The sequence below is a fragment of the Ursus arctos genome, unplaced genomic scaffold (genome assembly GCF_023065955.2).
Source record: "Ursus arctos isolate Adak ecotype North America unplaced genomic scaffold, UrsArc2.0 scaffold_20, whole genome shotgun sequence".
Lineage (NCBI taxonomy): Eukaryota > Metazoa > Chordata > Mammalia > Carnivora > Ursidae > Ursus > Ursus arctos.
The window spans coordinates 21,034,582-21,050,595 of record NW_026622875.1 but is presented as its reverse complement, the minus strand read 5'-3'; the positions used below and the strand labels follow the sequence as shown (position 1 = coordinate 21,050,595).

Below are 16,014 nucleotides of genomic sequence, written 5' to 3'. Positions count from 1 at the left end.
ATGCCTATGAGTAATGAAGTCCTTAATCTCTGACCCAGGAGTCTCCTATCTTCTGCCAATATCCATGGAACTGTGGGAGCCTAACTTATTAGTTTCCAAGTAGAGCAAAATTTCAAACTCTTCTCAGTTTTTGACAGTGTTTGTTGATGAAGCTGAGATGCTGACAGAGACTGGACTTTCTAGGAGAGACAGGATCATAGCCTCATGGACTGGGTTAGAGGATATGAGAATTCCCTGGGATCCAGCAGCTAAGGTTCTTGCCCAGGTGGTGGGTGAGGGGGAAGGGGAATTAGCAAATCTAATGTATCCTCCCCACAATCTCCACCTTTTGATGGGTTGTTTCTTTTTCTAAGTAGCAAAAAATCCATTATTACTCCCTACCATCCCTTTTTCCTACAATTTTTTACAACTGCAAGATTCTTTAGAAATATCGCTATAAAATAAATTTTAGAAAAGCCAGCTCCACATATCTCCATAATGCCCCCCTTCCTTATCCTCCTTAGACTAATATTACTTTGACCTAAAATTAAATTAAAAGAAAACCCCTCTCTTCCTTCTAATAAGTGAATGTTTATCATCCTTCAAATTTCCTACTTTGGAATGATACCATGGGCCTCACTATGGTCAGGGAATGGAATCCAGACTGACTGAATCCTTCACCATCCAGATGTTGCTGTGCATGTGTGCAAACCCGAAGCAATGAACAGAGAAACACTAAATAAAAATGGCCTTAATACATAATATGTATAGAAAAAATCATTTACTGTTTTATTGTAGTTTCCCAAATAATTTTAGATAATTTTCAGAAGGGATTTTTAACAACTGCTAGGTTAGTTCTATCATGTTAGTATTTGAAATTATTTTTCCTTGTTATTTAAAATCTTTCTAAGTATTTAAAAATACAATATACTTTCACAACAAATTATATCATTTTTCCCACCACAAAGAATTAATCCTCTTCTCTAGTAATTTCCCTTGTGCAATAATGTACAATATGAATGATAAGCCTAACAAGATCTAGAGTCAAGGTTACAGAACACCTTTCTTCTCTAACCATATCAAGCTCAAATTTATCTTGTAGTTAATATATGCTTATTTCTCTATGACTTTCTTTTCCTTTCTTAAGATTTTATTTTTAAGTAATCTTTATATCCAATGTGGGGCTCAAACTCACAACCCCGAGATCAAGAGTTGCATGCTCTACCAACTGAACCAGTCAGGTGCCCCAATTTGTCTGTGACCTTCTTATATGCAGAAACCAAAACGGGAAATAGTGTTAAATAAGAATTTCCAGGTAAAATTAAGAAACAAATCCAAAAGTAAAGTAGAAAAAAGATAAGGGAAAAATTCACATACACATTTCTATTGCTATGCATCCCAGATTGTATTTGTAGATCTCAACATTGATTTATGAGGTTCTCAAAGACTATTTCATAAAACTATGAAATTTGTAAAGAACATCAGAGGAATAAGATTATAAATTTGCTGATGCATATGAACTAGAAAATATATTATCTTGCACAAATAGGAAAATTTCAAATTAATTTTCCACAAAATCATTCTGAAAAACAAGTCAGCTTATTTTAAATAAGAGGGATTACAAACATTATGATAGCTATGGACAAAATATGTATTTGTACACCCTACTTAACATTCTAGGTAAAAGTATCTTCGAAACTTTTTTGCTGTTATACGGTATTAGCACAGAAGGAATGTGAGAACTCTTCTGCTCAGTACATTATAAAATCACATTCAAGTGCTGTATATACTTTGCCTAGAAATGCTACTTGATGATTTTTTAAGTCACCATATTGATTTTAAAAAGTTTTTAAAAAAGATGTTCATGTTAAGATATGGCTCATTTAGCAAACACCCCAATTAGTAATGGACAAAAGACATGAACAGACATTTCACTGAAGAGGATGAACAGATGACAAAAAAGCACATGGAAAGATGTTAAACATCATTATTAATTAGGGAAATGCAAATTAAAACCACAGTGAGAAAACTTCACACCTATCACAGTAGCTAAATAAAAAATTGTGACATCAAATGCTGGTAAGGACATGGAGAAACTGGATCACTCATACATTGCTGGTTGGAATGTAAAATGGTACAGCTACTCTGGAACAGTTTGGAAGTTTCTTGTAAAGATATGGCTCATTTAACTGTAACCTTACATCATTTATTTTCTGAATAGTATAGATATCTATACAGACATAGCCATCTTAATAAACCACATTTATAATAAAGGAGGGAAAGGCAGTAGAAATAGCATACGGAGAATTTCAGAAATATCTGATTCTTCAGGTTCCGGTCTCTAACGTTCCCACTCCCAAGATCATTCCTACATTACCCTAAGGGCAAGGGTCCCATGGGAATATGGTGACACTATAGTCAGTGACTTAGAACCAGTGCTGGTACCAAAATATTTATGGCTATGAGGCTCCAAAACTTAAAAACAAGCAAGGATCACCTACTTGACTTCCTTGGGGTTACCACTTTGACTGGTTTGAACCAGATGACCCAGCATTGGGTATGCAAGAAGGTGATTCTGGAACCAGGTAGGTCCAGAGTATATTTTAATTCTAACTGAGGAACATGATCTAGATTTCCCAAAGGGATTCAGAGTCCTTTGGGGTAGATCCAAGACTTCCAGGCTATGTCTGGACAACTCAAGAATCACTTCAAGTTGAAGAACTCCAGGGTCCTCTCTTCAGAGAATTATAAAATTCTTGCCAAAGTCCTGGGTTAGATTATTTTTAATTAAAGACTGGTCCCCAGTATAAGTCCTCTGCAGAAGGGGATGTTTCTGAAGTAACTTAAGATTCAAGCCGTCTATAGTCAAATACACAAAACCTGTGAACGGGAAGGCTTTAACCATACCTTAGAAAGTTGATATAACCATGTGTATTTATAGATGTGTATCTTTACACAAATACATATGCAAATACATAAATATATGAAGAATTTAAAAATAAGCAAGGAAGATTCTAGCTCTCATAAGCTGACCCTTGAACACCACAGGGGTTAGGAGTGCTGACCCTCTGCGCAAAGATCTGTATATAATTTTTGACTCCCCCAAAACTTAACTACTAATAGCCTATTGTTGACTAGAATCCTTACTGATAATATGAACAGTTGATTAACACGGTTTGTATGTTATATGCATTACACACTGTATTCTTATAGTAAAGTTAGCTAGAGAAAAGGAAATGTTATTAAGAAAATCGTAAGGTGGGGCGCCTGGGTGGCTCAGTCGTTAAGCATCTGCCTTCGGCTCAGGTCATGATCCCAGGGTCCTGGGATCAAGCCCTGCATCGGGCTCCCTGCTCAGCGGGAAGCCTGCTTCTCTCTCTCCCATTCCCCCTGTTTGTGTTCCCTCTCTCTCTCTGTCAAATAAATAAAATCTTAAAAAAAAAAATCGTAAGGAAATTACATTTACAGTACATATATTTATGGGAAAAATCTGCATATAAGTGGACCTGCACAGTTCATACCCATGTTGTTCAAGGGTCAACTGTTGTCCTTCTTAATCCAACAAAACATATTTTACTTGCAACAAATATAAGCTGCTTCCTATCAACAAATGTATGTAAATCAAGGATAAAATATATATATGCAAACAAAAGTTGCACTTATAAAGTAAAAATTCACCTCACCAATAGGAAGGCACAGAGTTAAGTTCTGTGGAAGTAGCCATGGTTTCTGCTTTTGGGGAACTTCCAGTTTGATGGGAGTCTTGCACAGAGGCAGATAAAAGAGAGTGATCATCTCCTTTGTTCATAGATGCAAAGGAAGCCAAAAAGGCAGATCAAATCAAGATGCCCTGCAGACTACATTAATCCTATGCTGAAGTCATAAACCACTCATTAAGACCACAGAGGAGGCAGGCATGAGGATGGGGGTGAGTGGGTAAAATCAGATTTTTTTTTTCCCTCATTAACTGGGAAAGTAGAAACCCTATTTGTTTTAAGATACAACCACCTCTTTTTGCTAACAACGATTTCCTAAGGTAAAATGAGGCAGAGAGAAAAGGAGCATGATAGACACACTACATTTGCTGAGCCTTTAACTTTCTTCTAATAGTCCAAATTAGTGGTTCTCAACTGGAGGTGATACTGCCTCCTGGGGGCCATTTGGCAGTGTTACGAGACATTTTTGACCACAACAACTAGGGGATGCTGCTGGTAGCTAGCAGGTTGAGCTGCCAAATACCCTATCTTGCATAGCACAACGTCCCAAAACAAAGAACTACCTGTCCCAAATGTCAATAATGCTGAGACTGAGAAACCGTATTATGGTAGGATATAAAAAAATTTAAAATCGGTAAGTCTAGGTATGAAAGAAATTAGTACCACTTCAAGAAGGATTGTACAGAAACATTCTCCTCCTTGATAAGATAGCTACAGACCTCCTAAAAATATCTGGTTGATCCATAATGGGAAAATAGAACATGCTGAGAAATCGTAGCACAATTTTTTTGCTCAACTGATTTTGAATATCAACTGTTTCTACAACCACAAAAGCAAATGTGGTCACGTTTCTGATTTAGGTCAAATCTGGCAAAAGATTTACTAAACTGTGTCACTAAAAAAGCCAGAAGTAGTAAAAATAAAAGATTAATTCTAGACTAACAGAAGAAAAAACTAGCCACTGATTTTTGAGGAGATGCTCAATTCCGATGAAACATGTTCACAGTTACTTTTTCACATTATCTAAAAGGTATTTATCCTTTATTTTGTGTTTGATGATGAGAAAGAAGAATGTGAAAAAGAAATGAGCCAACAAATTTTAAGTATTAATAATATTACAATTCAGTATATCCTAACACAAAGAGACAATTCTTTCCTATGAAATCATACCCTCTGAGAAGCAGAATCTATAAGAAACAGTAAAACAACAGAGCAGCTTGCACGTGATCTGATTTTGATAAAAGGGCCTACAATTGGTCACTAAGCTTTGTAAAAGGGACGTAAGAAAAATGAAAAGAATTAAAAAGAAGAATATTATCTACATAATGTAATCTGACTTGTTACCGTAAACAAAATACCTCCACTTCACAAAAAAAATTCCAAATCTTAATTAATGGAGTTAATGATACTATATATTGGCTATTATGATTCTATCAAAAATGTTAATACTTCAAGAAGACAAACTTCACTGAAATGGAATTTGCAGAAATGCAGTGTGACCCCTAGTTCTAGCTATCTGTCCCTGAAATGGACATATATGATGGCAACAACAAAAATCCCTCTAACAGTCACTTTTTAAAGTACATTAGTATTTAACAACTAGCTCTATAACAGTAGATCTTTATGTCACAAAGCCTGACCAAGAGGGAAATAAATTCATCTGGAAATCGAAATGGAACCTAGCCCAAGTGGAGGGAGGGGCAAATTACATGAGAACAAGTTGGAGGGTAGTCTGGTGCCATAGGACAGTTTTACACCAGCCCAGAGCTACTCACAACTCTGATTCCTTTACATTTGTTTCTATCACAAAAGTTTGAGAATGTGGAACTGTCCCTGTCCCTCTCTGCGGAGCTCCGCCCCGTAACTGCAAGGCAATCGTTTGCATGAACACGCCCCCATTACCTCTGGCAGCTACCTACTGCTCCTGTCTCACAGAGATGAGTAGATTGAACTGAAGTAAAAGATACCTGCGGAAGTAAAGTACCCCAATGAAGGCAATTCCCACGTCACCAATGAAGAATTAGGGCACTTTCTTCAAATTAAGTTCTGTCAGTTAGGCACTTAATTTAAAGCAAAAGACATTTATGCAAGCATCTCAACAACAAAGATGAAGAACGGGAAGAGAAAAGCAAGATTTCTATCCACTACCTGCATTTTGTAAAAAATGGGATGTTACACTTTAGCCAGAAGTTTTCGAAAGAAATCCCATTTGAGAAAGAAAATATTTTCTTGTTCTTTATGAATCATTATCCTTTGTAGTTTCATTCACTAAAGTTATTTTTTCAATACAAAAAGAATGCTCAGATTTTGGTTAACCAAGGAAAAATTAAGGCAGTGAGTGTCTTTAAGCCCAATAAAAGAAAGAATTGACTAACAATAAGCCCATCCGAGAGGGGCGTATCGAGCTCATATTTGGATAGAGTATTGAACAATTATGGTTTTAAATATAAAATATTAATGTTGCAAAACTCCACATTTCCTCAGTTATTCTTTCTTTATAGCTATGTGAACTTCATATAGCCTACTTAATCTTAAATAATTAAAGGAACACTTGTCACTTAATTTTGGAACAAAACATGAATGGTGCTTGACCCAGAACTACTAACTCAGATAGTAAACCATTATGTTTGTATGTATCGCTGACCCAGTATAAAAACGGGGAGGACCCACAGCTGTCAAAATATGGCTAGAAATGGCTAACGTCCTTTGGAATTTGCTACAAAACAGAAGATATAAAGTTTTGAGGTACTGTTGCCTTACAATCTTACCAAGGTTTAGATTTAAAAATGAGGGATTTTGTTTTGTATTCAAAAAAGCAATGTTTTTTCTCTCAGGTTGCAAAGCTCATCTGAAATGCTCTCAGTCATCGTCGTATTGGGTTTTATCCCTGAGCTGTGTCTCATCTGCATGTCGTATCAGCCAGCCGTATATGGTTGCAGTTGTTCCAGTTAGCGCTACATCTTGTTATACCAATTCATGGAGCGTTTCACTGCTTTGACCCAGTTTTCCATACTCATTTCATATTCTTGCCATTTCTTCTGTGGCTTGAAAACCACTTCACTTTGCCTCAGTTTCTTTAGTTCCTCCTTATCAGTCCAAAACCCTACAGATAGAAAAAATTACTCTCAAATTTTAAGGCAAATAAGGAGTCCATAAAGTCTATCCACCAACCTATGCAAGCTGGTGCACAGGTAAACAACTTTTTTTTTTTTTTTTAGAGAGATTTTATTTATTTATTTGACAGAGAGAGAGAAGCCAGCGAGAGAGGGAACACAAGCAGGGGGAGTGGGAGAGGAAGAAGCAGGCTCCCAGCGGAGCAGGGAGCCTGATGCAGGGCTCCATCCCAGGAACCCCGGGATCATGCCCTGAGCCGAAGGCAGATGCTTAACGACTGAGGCACCCAGGCATACCAACAACTATTGTTTTAAAGCACAATTGAAAATATTTTGGTGCTTTTGAATTTCGTTAGATTGACTATCCCTGGGAATAAATACACCAGGATTTTAAAATCCTTTGGTTTCTGTCAGCTTTATTTCTGTGTGGCAGGGCACCGAACCATTTCTAGATCAACCTCACCCTATCATCATTTAATTTTGTGACTTGCTATGAAGAAAAGAAAACAAGTAAGAAATTGTATATTTTCCTTTTACATAATTAAAAAAAAACAAAAATAAATCAGGATTTTTGTCATATATCTTGAGGTTAGAGGCAACTCCCTGGGATACGCATAATTTCAAAGCTGGGACTGAATATAATAAGCAGTTTCTTTTTCAAACTACTTTATTTCATACAAGTCATTTAAATCCCACTTCATGATAATATCGCACTGGCATACACTGTTCTTCACAATGAGGATCATGTGATTTATAATAAAAAGCAGTAAGAAAACACATTTATAACTATGACCATAAGTAGTCTGAAATGGTCGAGGGGTCTTATTAATTAACCTGGTATATTTCACTTACTCTGAAGTACTAACATAGTTGACAAGTCTTCTTGAAGTATATTTTCTCTTACCAATAAAGCAGACACAAAATTCCTTCCTCTCAAATTTTCTGTCAGGTCACATTCTTTCTAATTGACAAAGTCAAGAATTTTAGATTTATCTATATTTAAAGATATTGATTTATAGAAGTTATTAAAAGACTAAAAATAGTTATTAGTATACAAAGTTAGATAAGTCTAGTCATGAAAACAAGCACATTCTTAAAATCCGTATTTCCAGAATTATTTACTCTTCAAGGTGTACATAGTTTTTTGAAGATTTTATTTATTTACTTATTTAATTTATTTATTTAGAGTGTGGCTGGGGGAGGGGCAGAGGGAGAAGGAGAGAGAGAATCTCAAGCACTCCGCGCTGAGCATGGAGCCCAACACAGGGCTTGATCTTACAACCCTGATATCATGACCTGAACTGAAATCAAGAGTCAGATGCTTAACTGACTAAGCCACCCAGGCACCACAGGACATACATATTGTTTAAAGTAATTTTATTAAATATGTTATCAAATAGACTCATTACCTGGGTGAATTTTGAAAAAACGGAGGATGTGCATAGCCTTCAAGACTCAGATTCCTGAAAGAGAAGCAATCTAGCCAGAAATCTCAGCTTTTCTGAGACGATAAAATTGCTCCCTGTAGTTAGTGAAGTCCTGTAGTTAGTGAAGTCTTTTTGTATTGGAAAGGTTTGAAATTAAGTACAGATACAATGAAATAGCTAAAGTTCAAGCCACTGATGTTATGTGCTTTATTTTTTAAGATTTTACTATTTATTTATTTATTTATTTATTTATTTATTTATTTATTTATCACAGGGGTAGAGGCAGGCAGAGAAGCTGGCTCCTTGCCGAGCAAGGAGCCCAACCTGGGACTCAATCCCAGGATCCCGGGATCATGACCTGAGCCAAAGGCAGACACCTAACTGACTGAGCCACCCAAGCATCCCGCCACTATGTTATGTTTAAGAATAATCTGTATGTGGGGGCGCCCAGGTGGCTTAGTCGGTTAGGTGTCTACCTTCGGCTCAGGTCATGATCCCAGGGTCCTGGGATCAAGCATCGGGCTTCCTGCTCAGCGGGAGGCTGCTTCTCCCTCTCTCTCTGCTGCTCCCCCTGCTTGTGCTCTCTTGCTCTTTCTGTCAAATAAATAAATAAAATCTTAAAATAAACCCAGAATAATCTGTACATGTTTGTTATTTAAAGTATTCAAAATGTTCAAGAGAATCACATATTTAGTCTTATAAGGTGAAAAGGTGAAGAAAAATTTTATTTACCTTATATACAATATCAGAATGTTTATGAGTATTTTTTTTTAAAGGTTTTATTTATTTATTCGACAGAGATAGAGACAGCCAGCGAGAGAGGGAACACAAGCAGGGGGAGTGGGAGAGGAAGAAGCAGGCTCATAGCAGAAGAGCCTGATGTGGGGCTCGATCCCACAACGCCGGGATCACGCCCTGAGCCGAAGGCAGACGCCTAACCGCTGTGCCACCCAGGCGCCCCAGAATGTTTATGAGTATTTGATTTACTGCAAATATAAGCTTAACTTATTCATTTTGCAAGAGTTGTTTAAGTCTTGAAAAGATTTTCTTTGTTATACTTCTAAGTTTGCTCAGTTAGGCATATGAAATTATTAAAAAGAAAGTCGATTGTATTCAGTTTGTATTAGTTGAAATACACAAAGGAATTTAATTAAATTTGTAAATGGAAATGATTACTTAAGGGAAAGTTATTTTCTTCAACTTGAATTCGTCACACATTAATCAATGAACAAATGAAAATGATTGCTTCAATTTTATTCAAAGTTAACAGATTTTTAGTAGAATAAAGTTTAAGTTGAACTTATCAAGATTTCAAAATTTTTGGATTTCTAATTTTAATATGCTAAATATTAGCCTACAATTTTTAACTGCAAAATGTTCTGTTTTGTACAAACTCTTCCCTTCCATATAGGAATGTATTAAATACTCCCAGTGTCCCAAGTCAACATACTGCTTCCTAGGGAACCCTCTAATTGGCCTTCCTGAGTCCATTCTTCACCCTCCCAACTAATCCTCTCACTAATTGCCAAAGTGGTCTTTTCAAATATAGATCTATCCATGTCCTTCCCCTGCTTAAAATTCTTCAGTGGCTCACCAGTGCCTTCACGATTAAGTTCAAACTCCTCTGTATGAGGAGTCTACCACAACTGGACCTCTGTTCCTCTCCAGCCTTTCCTCTGGCTCTTCCCCTATCAGCACTCACTGTAATGGGCTGGGACATTCACGCAAACTGCTTTCGTTACTGAACGACTCACCTCTTATGGCTCCCACTTGTTTAAAGCTATGGCTGTTTGCTGGGTTTATCACACAAGCATAATAATTGGTTGACTTGTCCGACTGTAACTAGAGACTCCCACAGCAGGGACTATGTCTTTTAAACTCTTTATTCCCAGCAGTGACTGTCATGTAGCAGGTACTCAACAGATTTTCAGTAAGTAAAAGAATGGCACGGTTTCTAATGCCAAAGAAAAGCCTACCTACTCAAGAAGTTTAGCCAGAGACCTTGTTGAAGTACACTTTGTTGGAGACAGAGCAGTTGAAAATTAATTTTCCTCACCTCATAATTCTGACTGGAGTGAAGTGGGGGGGGGGAGATCCATCCATAGAGGAGGTCAAAGGAATATTTTGTGAGTAATGTACATATGTGTATGGAGCTTAATGGACACCAAGGTTTTCCAGACTCTATAATTCTGTGATTTGGGAAGAGAAATACCATTGGCAAGAAACAGCTTGCGAGATAGCTCACACTTTTATAAAATCCACACATACCAACAGCAAGGCCAGCTAGAGAAGCAGCACCCAGGCAGGACACGTCTATATTGACAGGTCTCTCTATATTTGCATTAATCAGGTCTGAAGTCATCTGCATAACAAAATTGTTCCTACAGACTCCTCCATCTGCCCTGTGGGGAGCAAGATATTTGAGATAAATTACTCCAACAGAAGCATAAAAACATTATTAATTTTTTTAAAAGGGCCACACACATTTTTTTAGATTCTTGATTTTATTTTTTAAGTTTAACTTTTTAATTACAAAATTATATCACTTAGCATTGACCTGAAGATAAAGGTCCTCACTAGGTAATCTTCAAACACTTTTCCTTATCCCTAATATTAATCTTCCCACCCGCCCTGTTTGTCCTAAGACTAATTCAAAATAGGCCAAGTAAACTAAGCCAACATAAAAATTCATTTGGACATACCAGCAAAGAAAATTTGACGCTTCCATGCCAAAAGGATAGCCACACACCCAAAAAAGAGATTTTAAAGATGTTTATAATATACATATGTATATTAGGATCCTCCTAAATTCTACATTGTGTTATATTCTCCATAAATCCAAAATTAGCTTCACTTTTCTTTCCAAATTCCTATGACCAAGAATTTTGTTGCAAAGAAACAAGGCATAATATTGTTTTGAAATCCTGAATAATCATAATGAAAATACTAATAGCGGCTACCACTCACTTCCAATTTCTAATTAAATTCTATTAAAAACAGAGTTTACGTACCGGACTTTTGTCACAGGGATATGGATCTCTTTCTGCATCAACTCATATAACTGTTTGTTTCTAGTAAAAAAAAAATCAAGATAACTATTTAGAGAAAATTCATATCATGATAATTCTCTTACTTTTTTTCAGTCTAGAAAAATAAAAACTGCGGTTTTATTTATATTATATTTATAAAATATACAAAAGAAAACATTAAACCAGTATATTAAAATATATTATGCTAACTGGAAGTCGATAATAAATGCTCAAACAAGCAAGAGGTTCAGGGCCTTGTGCTTTTCGCATATTTTTCATTTAGAAATAAATTTAATCTATTTCTATTTAATCCTTCCTACAAATAAAAATTTAAAGCAAGCATTCATTGAATAGAAAGCTATTAAGATGACATGACATGAATAACATCTAACAGAATTCATCAAATAAATAATTCTTTTACAAAATAAATAAATTTTGTAATCACAGACATTTTTATTTTAAACGTTCCAAATGTTCCATATTCATGACAGCCACATTCTTTTTTTTTTTTTTTTAAGATTTTATTTATTTATGTGACAGAGAGACAGCCAGCGAGAGAGGGAACACAGCATGCGAGTGAGAGAGGAAGAAGCAGGCTCCCAGTGGAGGAGCCCGATGCGGGACTCGATCCCGGAACACCGGGATCACGCCCTGAGCCGAAGGCAGACGCTTTTTAACAAATGCACTAACCAGGCGCCCCATGACAGCCACATTCTTAACTTTAATAAACTACGACTGTGCCATAATGAAAAGACCACAGGGAAATATATAAAAAGAATAATTTTGGTGATTCAATCTTTGAATATAATGGAAGCATTATTAATTAGAATAATTAGAATTCTCCTTTACCAATAAGGATACAAAAATCTCTGAAAGTCCAAATTTTAAATCTTTTATGCTTAAGAAATTAGATACAGTTGACCCTTGAATAACACAGGGATTAGGGATACTAACCCACCACAAAATCAAGAATCTGTGTGTAAAACCACACTGAGATACCACCTTACGCCAGTTAGAATGGCAAAAATTGACAAGACAAGAAACAACAAATGTTGGAGAGGATGTGGAGAAAGGGGATCCCTCTTACACTGCTGGTGGGAATGCAAGTTGCTACAGCCACTTTGGAGGTCCCTTAAAAAGTTAAAAATAGAGCTACCCTATGATCCAGCAATTGCACTATGGTATTTACCCCAAAGATACAGATGTAGTGAAGAGAAGGGCCATATGCACCCCAATGTTCATAGCAGCATTGTCCACAATAGCTAAATTGTGGAAGGAGCCGAGATGCCCTTCAACAGATGACTGGATTAAGAAGATGTGGTCCATATATATAATGGAATATTACTCAGCCATCAGAAAGAACGATTACCCAACATTTGCAGCAACATGGACGGGACTAGAGGAGATTATGTTAAGTGAAATAAGTCAAGCAGAGAAAGACAATTATCATATGGTTTCACTCATTTATGGAACATAAGAAATAGCAGGAAGATCGGTAGGGAAGGAAGGGAAGATTGAAGGGGAGGTAAACAGAAAGAGGAAAGAACCACGAGAGACTATGGACTCTGGGAAACAAACTGAGGGCTTCAGAGGGGAGGGCGGTGGGGGACTGGGATAGGCCGGTGATGGGTATTAAGGAGGGCACATATTACCCGGAGCACTGAGTGTTATATGCAAATAATGAATCATGGAACACTACATCAAAAACTAAGGATGTACTGTGTGGTGACTAACATAACACAATAAAAAATTATTATTAAAAAAAAATCCGTGTGTAAATTTTTACTGCCTCAAAACTTACCTATTAATAGCCTACTGTTGGTGGGAAGCCCTACTGATAACAGTCAGTTAACACATATTTTGTATGTTCTATGTATTATATACTGTATTCTTACAATAAAGTAAGCTAGAGAAATGAAAATGTTAAGAACATCATAAGGAAGAGAAAATACATTTACAGTACTATACTGTATTTATTGAAAAAAATTCACATGTAAATGGACTCACGCAGTTCAAACCCATGTGTTCAAGGGCCAACTGTATTTTTAAAAATCACCTATTTTCAGATATCAAATTTAGATGGTACTGGTACTACTACATATGAAAAAAAAAAGAGATGCTAAGGAAATTAGCAATAAGAGCAGATTATGTCATAAACAGTATGAATTTAAAGGTATAAACAGTTAAAATTAAGAAATTTCATAACTTAGTTTAGCAGAAATTAATAGAAGGAAATGGCAATACTGTATGGGGAAGGGAGAGTTTAGGGCAGGTTTTGGTACCTGAAAGCTATTGACTCCAATATTGCTCGTACGAGATGGTATTTATTGGTGGAAGGCTTCAAACCCATAAAAGAGGCACATGCACAGGGGTCATTTAATGGAGCCTAAAAGAAGAGATAGGAAGAATTTTTATTATTGTTTTAAATTATATCTATAGACTTGAAGACGTATTATGCAATAAAAACATTGCCATGGTAGAAAAAAACAATGCTTAGAGTTAAGTAGTTTTAAAATAAATGACAGCCCCAAAATATGTCAACTATTAGGATAACTCTTTAATAGGACTTAAACAACGTTGAGACATAGGTATTAGACTTAGCTATACCTTCTGTCTGATTTCATACAAAGAGAAGGGACTGAAGCAGAGTAACAAATTATTATTATTATTATTATTATTATTATTATTATTATTATTATTCTTTTTACAGAGTAACAAAATATTAAAAGTCTAGCTTTACAAGAAGAAATGAAAAGCAATCCTAGTATTTCCCCTTTTCTCCATCTGTAAAGTTTTTACACCAGAATTGTTTTTGTAGAGTGTTTTTTAAAAAATATACGTTAGTCTTAAGATAAAAAACTATAATGCAGAATATGTGTTTTTCCATGTCGTAACTTACACTAGTATGTTGTCAGACATTTAAACCAAACTCTTCTATTTCTTTTTTTTTTTTAAAGATTTTATTTATTTATTTGACAGAGACAGCCAGCAAGAGAGGGAACACAGCAGGGGAGTGGGAGAGGAAGAAGCAGGCTCATAGCGGAGGAGCCCGATGTGGGGCTCAATCCCAGAACGCTGGGATCACGCCCTGAGCCAAAGGCAGACGCTTAATGACTGCACTACCAAGGCGCCCCCAAACTCTTCTATTTCTTAGCAAAATAGTCTTATTGCCTAATAGGAGAAATGACCCAGCCTAACTTCTGACTTTAAAGGAGCCAAAGTCTTTTTTGCAAATAATGAATCATGGAACACTATATTAGAAACTAAGGATATACTGTATGGTGACTAACATAACATAATAACAAATTATTATTAAAAGAAAAAAAGAAAAAAATTAAAAAAATAAAAGAGCCAAAGTCTTGAGCTGGAATTACGTATCTGTCGGGTGAAGTTTGTACTCATCTTTGCATCCCCAGAAAGGCAAGACAATTCTGGGACACAAAGAGGAAGAGCAAAGACCCCTGCCAGAGCTTATAATCTCACAAGGAAAGAGACAGAAGAATGGTTTCAACATATGAAATAAGGTCGCAACAGAGGGAAGTGCTAGTGCTATCAGGAAATGGTGGTCCCCAGGAAAAGTGCCTTCTAGCTTCAGGGCCTTGAGACATCATCTCATTACCTGGAAAACTTTCTACCACCCTCTTTCCTAGTTAATCCTACTCCTCTTCCCAATCTTGGCTCAGATTCCTCCGGGAAAACTTCTTTTTTTTTTTTTTTTAAAGATTTTTATTTATTTATTTGACGAAGAGAGACAGCCAGCGAGAGAGGGAACACAAGCAGGGGGAGTGGGAGAGGAAGAAGCAGGCTCATAGCGGAGGAGCCTGATGTGGGGCTCGATCCCAAAACGCTGGGATCACGCCCTGAGCTGAAGGCAGACGCTTAACCGCTGTGCCACCCAGGCGCCCCATCTGGGAAAACATCTGATCCCAGAGACAAGACCAAGCCCCCATCATCGCTTTTACAGAACCCTAGAGCTTCGCATCATATTATATATTTATAATCACGTATATTTGTGTGAACGTTTGTTTAAAGTCTATCTTCCCTGTGGAAACTCATTCCTATGTGTCTCTAGGACCTTGCACTGCATCTGGCCCCAGAGGGGATCCTCACACATTTGTTCCATCAATGAACAGACAATACTCTTGCTCATTACTTAACTGAAGAAATTCCAGTTTATATCTTATCCATACTGTAGCTGTGATTTTCCTCCCATTGTGACTTTATCCTGATTATTTTTCAAATTTATTAACACGTTTTGGTGATTCACTCAGTAAAAACTTATTTATACAGTCATGCTGGCCTGTATCAGGTGGTATAATACTGCATATCCGACAGGTCAGATTCAGCCAGTTCATTTAGTCCCTAGTAGTGTGCTATGTATTTTCTGCATAAAGATATTTTCTTCTAATATATCACATTAAATCCTGGTATGACTGGCCTGAAATCATCTTTGTAAATATAACTATGTACATAATTTATAATTAATTAGTAACAGGCCAATTTGAAGGGTAATAAATTCCATAGAAACCTAAAAATTTCTTTTTGGTTACAATGACCTTGTATTAGTCAATCCAAGTGAGTCTGTCCTCGGGATGATATGGTAGGAAAAACACTGGCAAGGTCCTTTGGGCCTGGTCACACCTTGCCAGGACAGACAGTCTCCAACTTCCAATTTGTCACTGCCAATCCCATTGAGTAAGCCTCCCAGATCAGCAACCAACCAGGAACAGCAGGACTCAGTAAAGTTTTG

General features: G+C 36.6%; 1 protein-coding gene across 5 annotated transcripts in view; it reads right to left on the bottom strand.

Moving 5' to 3' along the window:
- The window catches only part of GK5 (glycerol kinase 5), a 146,287-nt gene that overhangs the window by 66,883 nt on the left and 63,390 nt on the right, over window positions 1–16,014 (bottom strand). For 2 of the 5 annotated variants that reach the window (XM_026497173.4, XM_044383457.3), the window contains 4 exons: window positions 13,547–13,650; window positions 11,247–11,306; window positions 10,504–10,637; window positions 744–6,798 (listed from right to left, as the gene is read on the bottom strand). In XM_026497173.4, coding sequence (XP_026352958.2) covers window positions 6,650–6,798; window positions 10,504–10,637; window positions 11,247–11,306; window positions 13,547–13,650 — 447 coding nt within the window. In that variant the 3' untranslated portion in view covers window positions 744–6,649. Of the gene's footprint in view, window positions 1–743; window positions 6,799–9,472; window positions 10,638–11,246; window positions 11,307–13,546; window positions 13,651–16,014 lie in introns of those variants that run through there. The other 3 variants (XM_057316011.1, XM_057316012.1, XM_057316013.1) reach the window with 2 other exon arrangements.